This window comes from Sinohyriopsis cumingii, chromosome 5 (assembly GCF_028554795.1).
Source record: "Sinohyriopsis cumingii isolate HCF-2022 chromosome 5, ASM2855479v2, whole genome shotgun sequence".
Lineage (NCBI taxonomy): Eukaryota > Metazoa > Mollusca > Bivalvia > Unionida > Unionidae > Sinohyriopsis > Sinohyriopsis cumingii.
The window spans coordinates 153,616,769-153,630,648 of NC_142965.1; the positions used below are offsets into that span (position 1 = coordinate 153,616,769).

General features: G+C 34.8%; 2 protein-coding genes across 2 annotated transcripts; both read right to left on the reverse strand.

The window, feature by feature from the left end:
* Window positions 1-1,101: 1,101 nt before the first annotated feature.
* Window positions 1,102-3,183, reverse strand: LOC149800494 (inositol 1,4,5-trisphosphate-gated calcium channel ITPR2-like). The gene is made up of 2 exons (XM_089957265.1): window positions 3,069-3,183; window positions 1,102-2,316 (listed from the first exon to the last, which is right to left on the reverse strand). Exons 1-2 carry the CDS (start codon window positions 3,165-3,167, stop codon window positions 2,158-2,160), a joined length of 258 nt encoding a protein of 85 aa, XP_089813391.1. The 5' UTR covers window positions 3,168-3,183; the 3' UTR covers window positions 1,102-2,157.
* A 1,877-nt stretch (window positions 3,184-5,060) lies between these two features.
* LOC149800495 (inositol 1,4,5-trisphosphate-gated calcium channel ITPR3-like) lies at window positions 5,061-13,633 on the reverse strand. Its single transcript, XM_089958442.1, has 5 exons — window positions 13,515-13,633; window positions 12,976-13,154; window positions 11,746-11,904; window positions 5,240-5,317; window positions 5,061-5,090 (listed from the first exon to the last, which is right to left on the reverse strand). The coding sequence occupies exons 2-5, from the start codon at window positions 13,138-13,140 to the stop codon at window positions 5,061-5,063; spliced, it is 432 nt and encodes a 143-aa protein (XP_089814568.1). The 5' UTR covers window positions 13,141-13,154; window positions 13,515-13,633.
* Window positions 13,634-13,880: the final 247 nt, after the last annotated feature.

Sequence of the window (13,880 nt, forward strand, 5' to 3'; positions counted from 1 at the left end):
TAGGCCATAATCCAGTATGTTAATTTGCAGGCCATAATTCAGTATGGTGGCATATTTGCTTTGTGTTCTAATGAGTGTACACTGAAAGTATTTAATATTTTTCATGCAAATATTCCTATCTTATACTTTTCCATGCAAATATTCCTTTCTTATACTATTGCATTCAAATATTTTTATCTTACACTTTTCCATTCAAATATTCCTATCTTATACTTTCCATTCAAATATACCTATCTTATACTTTTCCATTCAAATATTCCTGTCTTATACTTTTCCATTCAAATATTCCTATCTTACACTTTTCCATTCAAATATTCCCATCTTATACTTTTCCATTCAAATATACCTATCTCAAACTTTTCCATTCAAATATACCTATCTCATACTTTTCCATTCAAATATACCCATTTTATACTTTTCCATTCAAATATACCTATCTTATACTTTTCCATTCAAATATACCTATCTCATACTTTTCCATTCAAATATTCCTATCTCATACTTTTCCATTCAAATATACCTATCTCATACTTTTCCATTCAAATATTCTCCTGAGCCTTATAGTTTGAAGAGCCTAAAGCAAGAAAATGCCCAGCAATGTTTCTAAACTGCTGTGACTATCAGAAATGCCAAATGCATCCTTTAGCGAACCAAAATATTTCAAAAAGTAAAAAATTAAAAACATTATTGTATATAATGTTGGATATCCTGTCTTGTAAGATACTGTATATAATGTTGGATATTTTGTCTTGTAAGATACTGTATACAATGTTGGATATCATGTCTTGTAAGATATTGTATATAATGTTGGATATCATGTCTTGTAAGATATTGTATATACTATTGGATATTCTGTCTTGTAAGATATTGTATACAATGTTGGATATCATGTCTTGTAAGATATTTTATATACTGTTGGATATTCTGTCTTTATAGGTTACTGCATTTGTATGGGAAAATATGAACAAGTTTTTTGGATGGAATACTGCATGAACTTGGGAGTGCAGTATATCCATCCGACGAAACAAGTTTATATTTTCCCATACAAATGCAGTAACCTTTTTGTTATATGCTCATTTTTTTTTTTATACCTCAGGCTTAATTATATAAACAAAATACACTACAAGAAACAATGTAAATGAATGTATGCCACATTCCAAACTAAATACACAAGCACATATTCATCATTACAGAACACCAACATTATTACTGCGCACATAACTCCACCCAGATAAATTTGAACTTAGTTGCCCACTCGACATAACTGTCGAAAGAAAATGGCGTGTCTAGTCAAAATTGAAATTTGGAGTCATATTGTGAATGAATGTGCATTACAACCACTTGTCCATTTGATCTGGAATGAATAGATTTTGGTATTTTTTTCGATTTTACGAAATTTCGTGATTATGGACTGGATTAGTATGTGACAATTCCACATGAAATACATGGGATTGAATCAGCTAGGGAGAAGCGTGTTGACATCTGCAAATGTGTTTCTGTTTCTGTCATTGAATGTTTGAAATCATAATGTGGAAAAAATATGAAGCATTTCAATTAGGAATAAAACAGACTGGGTTGAATAAATGGCACCAATGAATATGTACACAGTCTACCGGATGTATTTACACATAAAGTTAAGAGAAGCATATATAACAAAAAGCATACACATACACGATTGATTGATTCATTGATTTAAGTGTTTAAACTGGGAGGGACACGGCCTTTCTTTACAGCTGTTAATATTAACTGTATCTCATGTACTAAGTGCATTTGACACTGCAATTAAATTCTGTATGTCTGGTATATTGGACACTACAAAGAAATTTGTTATGTCTGTGGTACATTAGACATTGCATTGAATTTTTTTATGTCTGTAGTGTGTAAGAACTACAATGAAATTTGTTATGTCTGTTCATATTGTTGAGCTGCTGATATACTTCTCAGCTTAAATTGTAACAATATATTGAACTCAACCTTCACTGACAATGTTGTGTACATTTTCACTCTGCTTGTGTTTACAGTCTCTATGTAGTGCTGAGCTCTTCCTTCATTTTGGTGATTGGTGATGATGGTGATGATGGTGATGATGGTGATTATGGTGATGATGGTGATGATGGTGATTGATGGTGATGATGGTGATGATGGTGATGAGGGTGATTATGGTGATGATGGTGATGATGGTGATGAGGTAGTAGACCTGCTGTTCCATGAGCTCCAACATTTGTCCCTCCATGACCTTTGTTCCTTAATGTCCACCTCATTCTCCAAGCTCAGTGACCGCTTCAGTGGGAAAAAGTCAAGGTTGTTTTCCAACAGCTAAAACAACAACAGTTAGCATATTAACCCAGAGATAAGATACAGTCAAACTCAACTGTGAGCGTATCTGGAAGACTTTAAAGAGAATATTGCCAATGCATCAATGTCTGTAAGACTTTAATGAGAATATTGCCGATGCATGAGTGTCTGTAAGACTTCAATGAAAATATTGGCAATGCATGAGTGTATGTAAGACCTTAATGAGAATATTGCCAATGCATGAGTGTCTGTAAGACTTCAATGAGAATGTTGCCAAGGCAAGAGGGTTAGTAACACATGATTGAAAATATTGCCAAAGCAAGAGTGTCTGTAAGACTTCAGGGAAAATATTGCCTGTGACGATGTTTGCAAGACTTCAATGAGAATATTGCCAATGCATGAAGGTCAGTAAAACTTCACTAAGCTATTGCCAAGGCGTAAGGGTCAGCAAGACTTCAATGAGAATATTGCCAAGGCATGAGTGTCAGTAAGATTCAATGAGAATATTACCAAGGCATGAGTGTCAGTAAGACTTCAATGAGAATATTGCCAAGGCATGAGTGTCTATAAGACTACAATGAGAATATTGCCAATGCATAAGGGTCAGCAAGACTTCAATGAGAATATTGCCAAGGCATGAGTGTATGTAAGACTTTAATGAGAATATTGCCAAGGCATGAGTGTCTATAAGACTACAATGAGAACTATTTGTAATGCCTATTATTACACAATTACTGCTAACTATTTCAAGCTGGATTAAAATTGCTACCCACCTGTTTGTAGATGCTGAATTCTAATGCTGAGTAATCATCTGTTTGGGTTTCATCCAGGTGGATAAAGAAAAAAAGATATGCCCACAGGTTGTGTTCCATCTTCACGTGCTTCTCAAAACCCTGAAATATCAATTAATGTAACATACTATGTGGCTTGTTAAGGTTAAGATAAAAAAGTATTTTATGACAGGTTCTTATATGAAACAAATGTAATGAATTGACATAAGCTGCTATATACTACCATATCAAAACGCACCAGTCTCGTATAGCTAATGAGTCTTCAATCAGTGTCGAGCCAATACAGTACACAATGAGCCTTAAAACAGTGTCAAGCCAGTACACTACACAATGATCCTTAACTCATTGTCAAGCCAATATACTAACAATGAGTCTATGTCTAGCCAATACACTACACAATGAGCCTTAAATCATTGTCAAGCCAATAAACTACACAATGACCCTAAAGTCAGTGTTGAGCTAATTCACTACACAATGAACTTTCAGTGTTGAGCCAATATATTATGCAATGAGCCTTCAATCAGTGTTGAGCCAATATGTTACACAATGAGCCTTAAATCAATGTTGAGCCAGTATGTTAAACAATGAGCCATAAATCATTGTCGAGCCAATACACTACACAATGAGCCTTAAATCAGTGTCGAGCCAGCAAACCACACAATGAACCTTAAATCAGTGTTGAGCCAATACATAATGCAATGAGCTTTAAATCAGTGGCGAGCCAATGTTACAGAATGAGCCTTAAATCAGTGTCAAGTCAATACACTACATGATGAGCCTTAAATCTGCATCGAATTAATACACTACACGATGAGCCTTAAATCAGTGTTGAGCCAATACACTACACATTGAGCCTTAAATCAGTGTTGAGCCAATACACTACATGATGAACCTTAAATCAGTGTTGAGCCAATACACTACACAATGAGACTTAAATCAGTGTTGAGTCAATACACTACACGATGAGTCTTACCTAGTTATATCAGACTCAGGAACACTCCAGCTTAAAACATTAAACCTAATGATATGTTTGATTTAAAATTGTTGGAGCCATTGCAGGCTTCTCTTTAAAGTAGTGGTTTAATTGTGCTCTTATATTACCTACCTAAATAATGAAGGGTTTTTTAATGTGTTCTTATATTAACCACATAAATAATGAAGAGTTTAATTGTGCTCTCATATTAACTACCTAAATAATGAAGGGTTAAATGTGCTCTCCTGTTAACTACCTAAATAATGAAGGGTTTAATTGTGGTTTGGCATTAACTACCTAAATAATGAGGGGTTTAATGTGCTCTCATATTAACTACCTAAATAATGAAGGGTTAAATGTGCTCTCCTGTTAACTACCTAAATAATGAAGGGTTTAATTGTGGTTTGGCATTAACTACCTAAATAATGAGGGGTTTAATGTGCTCTCATATTAACTACCTAAATAATGAAGGGTTCCTCACAACAGTTATTCTTTCCTTGACATTTAGTACCAACATGAATCCATTTATCAAAACAAGTTTGAACATAAAGCACCAATCCTAAAGAGTAACACATTCAATTCTAGCTATAACAGATAAAGGAACAATGGACACCATGTGTTGTTAATATGATATGGAATGATTGTGATCAGGTTTACAAATGGGAACACAAATAATTTCACCTTTTCTTAACTACCATACATATAAATTGACAACTTTAAATTCAGTATTTGGTGTGATAAAAATATTACCCATTATATTTTGTCACCACATCTTCAAAAATGATATGATTGCTTGATGTTACATTATTGTTTTGTGATATAACTGTTGTTGTCAACTAGCATGCTGTTATTATACCAGCAGTCACAAATGATATATTAGATTAAAATTTAATTACTTCTCACACACAATAAAATATCTATAGATCAAAAAAATATATAAAGCAGTATTTAGTATTAGATAATATCTCAAGTTAATTCATGCTCTCTGGCAGAGGTAACTTTCAAGCCCACAGCCTCTGCTTAAACTCCATCTAAGATAAAAATTAAACACAATGAAACAAAACCAATTATGATTATATTTTTGTATAGAATGGACACTGTGCAGAAAGAGTATCTTTCAAGGTTCAGTCTTGTACCACTTCAAGCCATGCATGAGAATTTGGAAAATCCTGCTACTTACCCCTCTGCGTCTCTCAAAGTCTTGACTCGTTCGGCTGCAGATAAAACAGGTGTTCTGCATATCCATGTCAATCTCCCACTGAAAAAGTACAAAAAAGGGTTTTCATAAGAAGACAATTGATAGGCTTCTTGTAGGAGAAAAGGTCATAGTTTTTGTGTACAACTATGATATAAAATATTTATTGTTGGACAATAATAAACAGTGATAGATTTGTGTTAGACAATATGGGAGATAAGTTTTGTGTAGGACAATAAAAGTGACAGTGTCTATTTGGATAATAAAGGTGATAGCTTTTGTTAGACAATACGGGAAATAAGTTTTGTGTAGGATAAAAAAGTGATAGTGTTTTTTGGATAATAAAGGTAATAGCTTTTGTGTTGGGCAATATGGGTGATAAGGTTTGTGTAGGACAATATAATTGACTGGTTTTCAGGGGGATAATAAAGGTGACAGCTTTTGTGTTGGCAATATGGGTGATAGTCATAGTATTGGGCTATAAGGGTGATAGTTGTCTTGGGCAATATGGGTGATTCTCATAGTATTGGGCAATAAGGGTGATAGTTGTCTTCGGCTATAAGGGTGATAGTTGTCTTGGGCAATGTGGGTGATACTCATAGTATTGGGTTATAAGAGTGATAGTTGTCTTGGGCAATATGGGTGATTCTCATAGTATTGGGCAATAAGGGTGATAGTTGTCTTTGGCTATAAGGGTGATAGTTGTCCTGGGCAATATGGGTGATACTCATAGTATTGGGCTATAAGGGTGATAGTTGTCTTTGGCTATAAGGGTGATAGTTGTCTTGGGCAATATGGGTGATACTCATAGTATTGAGTTATAAGAGTGATAGTTGTCTTGGGCAATATGGGTGATTCTCATAGTATTGGGCTATAAGGGTGATAGTTGTCTTGGGCAATATGGGTGATAGTTGGGTGGTACTCATAGTATTGGGCTATAAGGGTGATAGTTGTCTTGGGCAATATGGGTGATTCTCTTAGTATTGGGCAATAAGAGTGATAGTTGTGTTGGGCAATGTGGGTGATACTCATAGTATTCGGCAATAAGGGTGATATCTTTGTCAGCTTGGATATGTTGAGAAATTTCCCAGAGCTCAAAGATATTATCTTTTGCATAGAAATGCTCTCCAAAATAGGATTTTTCACTAGCATAAACTTTGTTGAATCAGTGATTTACTGACTACTATGCCAGATTTTGTATCTGTTCTATAAAGCTCTACTTGTGCAAACAGAGGTGTTCAAATAAATATCTTTACTTCTTAATTACATTTCTGTACCTTTATTTATTCAGTTTTTTGTAACCCTGATGTGGATATATGGTTTTGTAGCATATGATCTGCAGGGCTACAATGATTGTTAAAAAAATGAAAATTGCATTCTACTTTTAAATTGTTTGTATTTTAATTAGGTTCAGATTTCTGCCCTTTGAACATTTAATTTTGAAATACTGCTGAAAGGGAGAATGACCGTCATGGAGTCTATCTTTGTCCATCCAAGATGTAAATCTGACTCACATTTAATACCATTTTCAGGCTCAAAATCACTCACTCGTATCTCCAATAACACTTTCCCAGCTCCAATAATCCAATATACTTCATAACTTAAAAAATTACTGTCATCATCACTACCATTGTAATGAACCATGCCAGGAATCAGACATTTTGGGTTTTCTAGGTAACCCATATTTTAAACACATTTATAAAACTTCCTTCATGGAAGGTTGAAACTACTTTATAAGAATGCTTATTTCTGGGCAGCATGTGCCAATCAAATTTAGTTTGACAATCATTTACATCATGCTTGAAGAACCCAGATATGTAAACAGTTGCCTACCCGAAACACAGATGTTGTGACAAGAACACTTAACCTAAACAAATATTATATACTTCACCAAGCAAATTTTACATGTGGGGCTTTCAATTAATTTACTAGAGTTCTCATGCATCAATGTTCTAAATTCATGAATTCATACAAATTTTGCATGATTCATGAAATCACACACCCTGACAGCATCTCTGTTTAAACTACTTTACATATCAATTAGTGACTCTTGCGCGATGTTTCTGTTGCTTAGCCAATGCTTCCTGTTTGTCAAGCAGGGAATTAGCTACATTAATTTCTGATTGGTGGTTATTATTTAACCTGGACCAGAAAAAGCAATAACAACCAATGAGAATTCATTGTAACATATTTCACCTTGTGACACACCAATGTGTATCTTTCAAATCGACCCAAGTAAACATGATACAATTCAATGCATAAACTTCGCGTAAAGTTGGTTATTTAAATGATGAGTAAAGTACTTCATTATACATGTGGCACACATTTGGAATGTATAGTGAATGCTGAACATGCTGCTGGGTTCTGAATGGGCAGACAGGCATATTACGAACCAGCATTATTATGTGTTAATTTATAGACAGCGATCTAGTATTCTCAATAGTTTTTTCTTCTTCAATTTTTACTAATAAAAATGAGTGACAGCGACTGCAAATGCTGTTTCAGATGAATTTTAATTTTAAGGAATAATAAAGCAAAATAATAATAATCAATCATGACTGCTGAAGACTAAAATAACTTGCACATGGTATAAATCATTTTGTATCGATTCTCCTTCTCTTGTATCGATATGTGTATCATTACGGTAAAAGTATCAATGGCTTGATATATTGATGAATCATTTCACCCCTAGTGATAGTTGTGTTGGGCTATAGGGGGATAGTTGTTCTGGGCTGTAGAGGGAGAGTTGTGCTGGGCTATAGGGTGATAGTTGTGCTGGGCTATAAGGGTGATAGTTGTGTTGGCCTATAGAATGATAGTTGTGTTGGGATATTGGGTGATAGTTGTGTTGGGCTATAATAGTAACAGTTGTTGTGTTGCCCGACAGGGTGATAGTTGTGTTGGGCTATACAGTGATAGCTGTGTTGGGCTATAATGGTAACAATTGTTGTATTGCCCGACAGGGTGATAGTTGTTTTGTTTTACAAGGGTAACAAGTTTTTGCATAGGGTAATGAGTGTGATATTTTTGTGTAGGGCATTAAGGACAGCAGAAAATTTTCAGTGTCACACATAATTAAAAATGATTCAAATACTTAGCATAATGTGTCACTGACATATCACAAGATAACTGTGTATTGATAAAGGGAATGAAATGTTCATGTCCCTTTTCAGTGTGTCTGGTACAAAATGTAATTTTGCAATTAGTGTTGCTATTCACAATTCTTTATGAAATTGCTAATTTGTTTCTTTCTATTTTCATTCCTACTGATTAAATGAATAAGGAATTTAAATGTGAAAATTGGTGTAAATGAAGAAAGCAATCAATACAAATAAGACTGCATTTCCAGCATCTTGATAGAAAGAAAAACCATTTAATCACTGGTGCGTACATTAAAAGTTATTTACAGATGATCTTAGTGATTATTATGATCTACTTACCACTGCTCTCTCTCTCTCTCTGTCTCTCTCTGTCCCTCTCTCTCTCTCTCTCTCTCTCTCTCTTAGATGGGCAAAAAATCTGCAAAGCTTCTTTTCCTTTCAAGGAATTTAAACCACTAGTTTGTGAGAATGGTCGAGAGAGAGAGGGATAGTAAGCTGCATACACTGCACAAAAATTACACGCTGGCAGTAAAACTGACATGCTGTCTGATCAACCAAAAAGGAAAAGGGGATGGGAGGGGGCTGAATATAAGATAGTTTCTACTCTCCATCTCCTTGTTTCTCTGTTCTTTGATTACTCTGTCAGTTTACCACCAGACAGAGAGAGAGAGCGCTATCTGGATCTGTTATTCTGTAAAACTGACATGTCGATTAACTAACCATCACAGAGTGAACAAAAACAAGAGGAATTCCAACATTTTAATGGGGCCACAAGTGGAAGAGTGGTCTAAAGTGTTCTCCTTTATGGATCACTGCCATATCACCTCTGTCTGCAGCAGTTCGAGTCTCGAATTCAGCCAATGTGGGTATGTGGGAAAGCTTGCTAGAAGCTTCTCATGGGTCGGTGGTTCTTTCCGGGGTTTTCCCCAGTTCTTCCTAGACCATTAATACTGGCCACCATGCATAGCCTATCATCTGCTGAAAAATGGCATTAAACCCCACAACCACAACAACAATCACAACAACAACCTTTTAATAATTTAAAATCATTTCTTCACAACCTTATTATAGGTCAAAAATTAAAGTAAAATTAAGCATCAAACAGATTGCAATATATGTGTGCAACCTTGCCAGGGAAATTACACCATGGCCTTTCTGCTGTGACTAGCTATAGCAACACAGTAAATCTGGTATCACTTGAAAAGTCTTATGAAAAATGGAGACATGTTAAGACGTGTTCCTCTAGGTTCTTTATAGTAAGTTCAAGGTTTTCATCCAGTTCAAAATATGTATTTCTCTCTCACTCCACAGAGTTTCATGTAATTTTTTTTTTTCTATTGCATGAGAGAAAGAAAGAGATAAAATGAAAAGCAAGTGGAATTTATAAGAAATCATGTAAGATGCTAAAGTCAATTAGAAAATAGAGATTATTCATAGTTTTTGTCATCCTTTTCATGAATTTATGATATTAATAAGCTTAAATCATAAATACATCTGCATTCATATGCCATTGATGTGTATTCATGTATCATGGATGTGTATTTGTCCTTCATGGATGTGCATTAATATGCTAAGGAAGTGTATTCATATGCCATAGATGTAAAGTCATATGCCATGGATGTGTGTTCATATTCCATGGACATGTATCCATATCCAATGGATGTGTATTCATATGCTATGTATGTATATCCTTATGCTATATATGTTTAGTCATATGCCATGGATGTGTATCCATATGCCATGGATGTGTATCCATATGCCATGGATGTGTATCTATATACCATTGATGTGTAATCCATATGATATGGATGTTTAGTCATGTGCTATGGATGTGTATTCATATGCCATGGATGTGTAGTCATATGCCATGGATGTGTATTCATATGTCATGGATGTGTATTCATATGCCATGGATGTGTAGTCATATGCCATGGATGTGTATTCATATGCCATGGATGTGTAGTCATATGCCATGGATGTGTATTCATATACCATGGATGTGTAGTCATATGCTATGGATGTGTATTCATAAGCCATGGATGTGTAGTCATATACCATGGATGTGTAGTCATATGCCATGGATGAATAACAATCTGATATATCAGCTGTACTGATTCCAAATAAACAGACAGACTTATGGACTTGTATGGGCAACATCATCAAAACAGGATGCCATTTATCACACCATCTCATTGTCATGAAATTGGCTACTAGTGTTCACACCATCTCATTGTCATGAAATTGGCTACTAGTGTTCACACCATCTCATTGTCATGAAATTGACTACTAGTGTTCACACCATCTCATTGTCATGAAATTGACTACTAGTGTTCACACCATCTCAATGTCATGAAATTGACTACTAGTGTTCACACCATCTCATTGTCATGAAATTGACTACTAGTGTTCACACCATCTCATTGTCATGAAATTGACTACTAGTGTTCACACCATCTCAATGTCATGAAATTGACTACTAGTGTTCACACCATCTCAATGTCACGAAATTTACTACTAGTGTTCAACAGCTCCGGTGGCCTAGTGGTTAGAACGTCTGCCTCAGATGTGAGAGATCGTGGGTTTGATCCCAGGCCGAGTCATACCAAAGACTTACAAAAATGGTACTAATAGCTGCCTCACTTGGTGCTCAGCATTAGGAGGTTAGTGCTAGGACTGGTCGGCCTGGTGTCAGGATAATGTAACTGGGTGGGACATCATGCTACATGTCTGCGGCATGATGTCCCAGTGCTAGACATCATTATAAACTGCCACACTGCAGACATTGTAGCGATATGACTGACAAATTGTTAAAACTACATTACAAATCAAAATCACACACACACACACACACACACACACACACTACTAGTGTTCATACCATCTCATTGTCAGGTAACTGACTACTATTGTTCACACCCTGTCATTGTCAGGAAACTGACTACTATTGTTTACACCATCTCATTGTCATGAAATTGACTACTATTGTTCACACCATCTCGCTGTTATGAAATTGACTAATACTGTTCACACTGTCTCATTGTTATGAAATTGACTACTATTGTTCACACCATCTCACTGTCATGAAATTGACTACTATTGTTCACACCATCTCACTGTCATGAAATTGACTACTATGTTCACACCATCTCATTGTTGTGAAATTGACTACTATTGTTCACACCATCTCATTGCCATGAATGAAATTGACTACTATTGTTCACACCATCTCATTGTCATGAAACTGACTACTACTGTTCACACCATCTCATTGTCATGAAATTGACCTATATCATACAAAATCTATAAGACATCAAACCATATGAAGTATTAGGAGAAAGCAAAACTACAGAATTTAGTATCTTAAATGTAAAAGGTCTGTAATACACTTACCTTGGAATCTCTGAGCTGGGAGAAGGTATCGATGATGATACCCAAGATAAGGTACAGACCAATGATCGTGATGATGATGAAGAAGGACACATCGAAAACAGCAATACTGACAGCTGTATCAAAGTTGCTGGTCATATTGGTCATATACTGATCAAATGTCTGTCAGATGGGGGAAAAGTTTAGAAATAAAATATAATTCTTATCAACATTTGGCTGATGGTATTTATACAGAAGCTAATGGACTATGTTCCTAATAATGATCTGATCAAGCAAAAACTTATTCATAAGATTATGTGTAAACTACTAGAGTCGAGCAGTAATCTTAGCACTGAATACTGGATTCCCATTATGGTACATCATATATCTTCTAGTATTATGTATATTTAATTTGCATAGTGTGTTGGCTTTTGTCTTTGTTTATATGTACTACATATTAAATTTTTATTGTGACTTACATTTCTCCATAACTGAGGGTAGGAGTTGTACCTACCTGACTGATGTTTCTTTTTGATAAACAACATATTACATTGCTAGTATCAGTCTATTATTGTAGATTATATATATTAAGAGTATTATTACTTGGAAGTAAACATGTTCATTCAAGGTCATTTTGGATTATAGCCTTGTGATACATCACTACTGCTAGCACATTAGCACATTTGAGGCATCTGGGGTGCTTTTGTAAAGTTAATCTGGTTCCCTGGTTAATTTTACTAATTCTAAGATGAAATCCCGGATCCAAATAAAACATGGATGAACAAATTATCCTCACTTTTTGGCAACAATACTTTTTCCATAGTTTTTGCTAGCATGTCATAAGTCCATATTTTAAAGGTACTTTTCATAAGACTTATGCGGCAAAATTGTAAGAGTTGACAGGTCCATAAATCAAACAGCCTACAAATTCAGATACAGCAATGGCTAATTATAAACAAACTGGGTTGTAATAGCATGTGTCCATAAGTATAAACTTTCATCATGATGACAATAAAATATTATATATAATGAAAAAAAATTGTATACATTTTTGGATGGTGATTCACTGACATGATGATTTTATATTCCAAAATGCACACATCAATGATGGGTAATTTGATGATGAAGAACTGTATTTCAATGGAACCAATGTATTCCAACTGATTCCTAATTAAATTATGAATAAAATTATAAACCAAAATGCATTAACAAAATCAATTTATATTTCAGGAAAGATGGTTGTTTGGAACTAACCGTGTATGGTCCTCCTACAAAGCCATGGTGTATAATAGACACGAAACACTGGTAAATTGTAGTGCAATGTCGACCATCAGATTCCTTCCAAATCCAGCCACGGTAGGATACAAACAAGATCAGGGCATAGATGTAGAAGATGGCAAGACCTAGTATGGCAACCATCAGCAAAGAGCAACCTGAATTGGTGAAAAATGACTAATACAATATATATTCTAATAAATATGCCCAATCCAAAAAGTGAACTTCCAGATCAAATAGAAAGATTAATTTTAAAATCTCTAAATAACTGCACCCATTCATGTAAAAATGAGTTTCACAACAAAAAAAAACTTTTAAGATGTCAAAGATAAAATGCATTGTTCATTCAGTCTGAAAACCAGGTTCAGCAAATCAGGTCATCGTCATCGCAAAAAAAATCAACATCATTTTTTATGTTGATTATCTTTACTACAAAATCTTAAGAAATATCATTAGTTTTTTAGAAGTTAAGCTTCTTTTTTAAAATTTTCTTTCAAGGTTGGGTCTTATATAAATACCATTGGTTGTGACGGCCTTGAGGACTCGCTTCAGCCGCTGACTCAGTTCACACAAATGCAAGAGATGGAAGGCAAAAAAATATCCATATGCTGCTGTCCCTGCTACAGAACATGCGAGGAATATCTGCATATACATACAATACATACAAGGATTATACAAACACATTACACTTATACAATACATACATGCGTTATACAGAAGTGTTCATTTTATATAGTACATACATTGGTTACCAAAATGTGTTCATTAAATACAAGATTTATATAGCAAACAATGAAATCATTTAGTGTGTTCATGCATGAATGACATGCAGTGCAGATCTTTGCCTGCCATTCATTAAAGTGAAATTGTCCACATAAAAATGT

Excerpts from the sequence above, each read along its gene's own strand:
- LOC149800494 (XM_089957265.1), bottom strand. The coding sequence starts at position 3,167 with ATGGAACACAACCTGTGGGCATATCTTTTTTTCTTTATCCACCTGGAT. Across the intron at positions 2,317-3,068 it reads AATTCAGCATCTACAAACAG|CTGTTGGAAAACAACCTTGA; the intron begins GTGGGTAGCAAT and ends TTGTTGTTTTAG.
- LOC149800495 (XM_089958442.1), bottom strand. The coding sequence starts at position 13,140 with ATGGTTGCCATACTAGGTCTTGCCATCTTCTACATCTATGCCCTGATC. Across the intron at positions 11,905-12,975 it reads TTGTAGGAGGACCATACACG|ACATTTGATCAGTATATGAC; the intron begins GTTAGTTCCAAA and ends CCCATCTGACAG. Across the intron at positions 5,091-5,239 it reads ACTTTGAGAGACGCAGAGGG|ATGGAGTTTAAGCAGAGGCT; the intron begins GTAAGTAGCAGG and ends TTTTTATCTTAG.